The sequence below is a fragment of the Penaeus vannamei genome, chromosome 34 (genome assembly GCF_042767895.1).
Source record: "Penaeus vannamei isolate JL-2024 chromosome 34, ASM4276789v1, whole genome shotgun sequence".
In the NCBI taxonomy this organism is placed as follows: Eukaryota; Metazoa; Arthropoda; class Malacostraca; order Decapoda; family Penaeidae; genus Penaeus; species Penaeus vannamei.
The window spans coordinates 7,953,854-7,956,353 of NC_091582.1; the positions used below are offsets into that span (position 1 = coordinate 7,953,854).

Genomic DNA, 2,500 nt, shown 5'->3' on the forward strand with positions numbered 1-2,500 from the left:
CATAGGTAAGACAACACACACTTCCACCGACCATCTAGCACAGCCAGACTTGAGCACCCTGCACATCCCAAGTACCGACCTCCTTGCAAGCGTCCCACTTCGGATTCGACGTGTTCTTAAAGGTCTCCGTCTTGAAGTTCTGCAAGCCAATGCGCATGATGCAGTAAGGATCGGGCTTGTTCATGTTCAGAATCCCAATGTCCTTTTTCGCGAGGTTCTCCGCCTCAATGATGTGGAGACGCACCACGCCCTGTGAGGGAAACAAGAGGAAAAGCTTGTGATCAGGTATGCGAAAGAATTGTTACTGCCAAACGTGTCATCTCTGCTTATCATTTGTTTCACCAACCTGAATTTAGTTTACGTTTTCTCTCTTTATAAAAACTGGTCCCCTAATGCATTAATTTATTTACAATATGTGCCTTCCATCTCCTCCCATCCATTCTAAGAGCTAAAGAACTATTTTAAATTTGTAATTCAAAGATTTCACGAAACAAGCACTGTAAATTGGAATTCACCGATCTTTCCACACGGACATGCACCGACAAAATGAAAAATACGGAATCAACATACCTATACATACACCTCTACCACATATCCCCTACCCACATTATAAAACATCGATCCGTAACTCCTAAAACTCACACTTGGAACGGGACACATAAAGTCAGCCACGTCAATACTATTCACTATTTGTATGGGAAGCTTGTTGGGCATCACCATCAGCCGCTCAACCTGTTCCTCCACCGCCCTATACAAGATGCTCCTGGAAAAGTAGGTTGAAATATTGTCATTCTCTCTCCCTTCCCTACATGCTGCAGTAAATCGATCAACACAAAAAATGGCCACAAACATCAATAAAAATCACCAGAAATAATAAAACAATAAGAAAAACAAAGAAAAGTTAAATACAAAAATCACACGAAAATTCTCACTTGACTACAGGCAGATCCAGGACATTGGCAGTACCAGTAAGATTGTACGAGAGCTTCGGCTTGCCAAGGAACAGAACGTGAACTCCGCCCACCAGAGGGAGGTCCTTCACCAAAGGCTTCATCACGATTCGTAACCTCCCACTCAACTGTGATTAGGGGGAAAATGATCGCCTGAAAGTTATTCGCCATGATCTATAAATCTGAAATATAACGAGTGATTTCCGTTCTTAGTTTGATCATATACTACTACATTGATAAAATCGGTCTGCTTAAAGCTTTCCTAATCATTACTTTTACATCGTTTAAATCTTCATCACCTTAGGATATTCGATGTTGTTGTATGTACGAAACAGCTTTTATAAAATGAAATTCCACATGAAACCTTAATCTTTAATAGAATCATAACTATAAGGACAGGCTCCACGGACCTAAAACTACACTAAATATCATTAATAGATAACCTTACGAAAAAATACAGCCATTTCAACACAAAACGGTGGGACAGTACCTGCATATCTTCGATCCCGATTGGCATATCCGATATACTCGCCTTGATCTTGCCGTCACCGAAATACCTGGTGAAATATCATTTTTAAGTGACATATCTTAGACACATAACTTAATACTTTTAGGAAGGAGGGGAAAGAGAGGGTGAAGAAGGAAGAAACAGAAGCAGAAAAAAAACTGGAAAACAACAAAAACAACAACAATAATAATAACAACAAGAATAACAACAGTAATGATGATAATAATAATAATAATAGTGATAATGATAACAATAACAATGACGACGATGATGATCATAATAGACATAATTATCCTTATTATAATGACAATAGAAGGGGAGTTAAATGGATAAATTAATATAATGCTAAAATTTAGACGAGACAAAGACGAAGATGAAGAAAAAATCAAAGAAATTTGGAGAGAAAAGAGAGATGGAGAAAGGATAGTGAAAAAGGAGGGAAAGAATATAAACTTTCCCCATGACTTTAAGCCCAAATGATAATGACAGCAGCTATGATAAAAAATGATGATAAAAATAACATCAACAATAATAATAATAACGATGATAATGATAACAAAGAATAATACCGCCACCAACAACAATAACGATACAAAAGAACAACAACAACAACAATCATGATAAAAACTAACAATAACAATACTGATGACAAAAAAAAACAAATAAACAAACAACACAACAGAAGCGCCACGCCCTCACTCGCAGTCCACATCCATGACGACCTCCGGCAGCGCCTGGTCATCGTACACCTTGATCCCCGTAAACCTCGGCGGCGTCTGGCCGAGCTCGACCTCCTCGAAGCGGAAGGACTTGAGCTTGTACACCTCGAGGGCCGAGCGGAGGGCCGGCCCAATGGTGTTTCTGCACAGCTCATTTGCATACTGCTCCGCGCTCGGCCACAGCTGGCGGATCAGCTGCAAGGAAGAGGAGATTATAAATGACGATACTCTATGGTTGATTTACTGATCGACATTTAATAAAAAAAAAGTCTTATTACGGGGTGCGAAGCGTGACACAAATTCGCGATTATTATCTTATTATT

At 39.4% G+C, this 2,500-nt stretch overlaps 1 protein-coding gene across 13 annotated transcripts in view; it reads right to left on the reverse strand.

Moving 5' to 3' along the window:
* The window catches only part of LOC113817041 (extended synaptotagmin-2), a 28,042-nt gene that overhangs the window by 5,730 nt on the left and 19,812 nt on the right, over positions 1 to 2,500 (reverse strand). For all 13 annotated transcript variants that reach the window (XM_070145537.1, XM_070145535.1, XM_070145533.1 and 10 more), the window contains 5 exons: positions 2,158 to 2,372; positions 1,441 to 1,507; positions 933 to 1,078; positions 643 to 763; positions 80 to 250 (listed from right to left, as the gene is read on the reverse strand). In XM_070145537.1, coding sequence (XP_070001638.1) covers positions 80 to 250; positions 643 to 763; positions 933 to 1,078; positions 1,441 to 1,507; positions 2,158 to 2,372 — 720 coding nt within the window. The remainder of the gene's footprint in view (positions 1 to 79; positions 251 to 642; positions 764 to 932; positions 1,079 to 1,440; positions 1,508 to 2,157; positions 2,373 to 2,500) is intronic.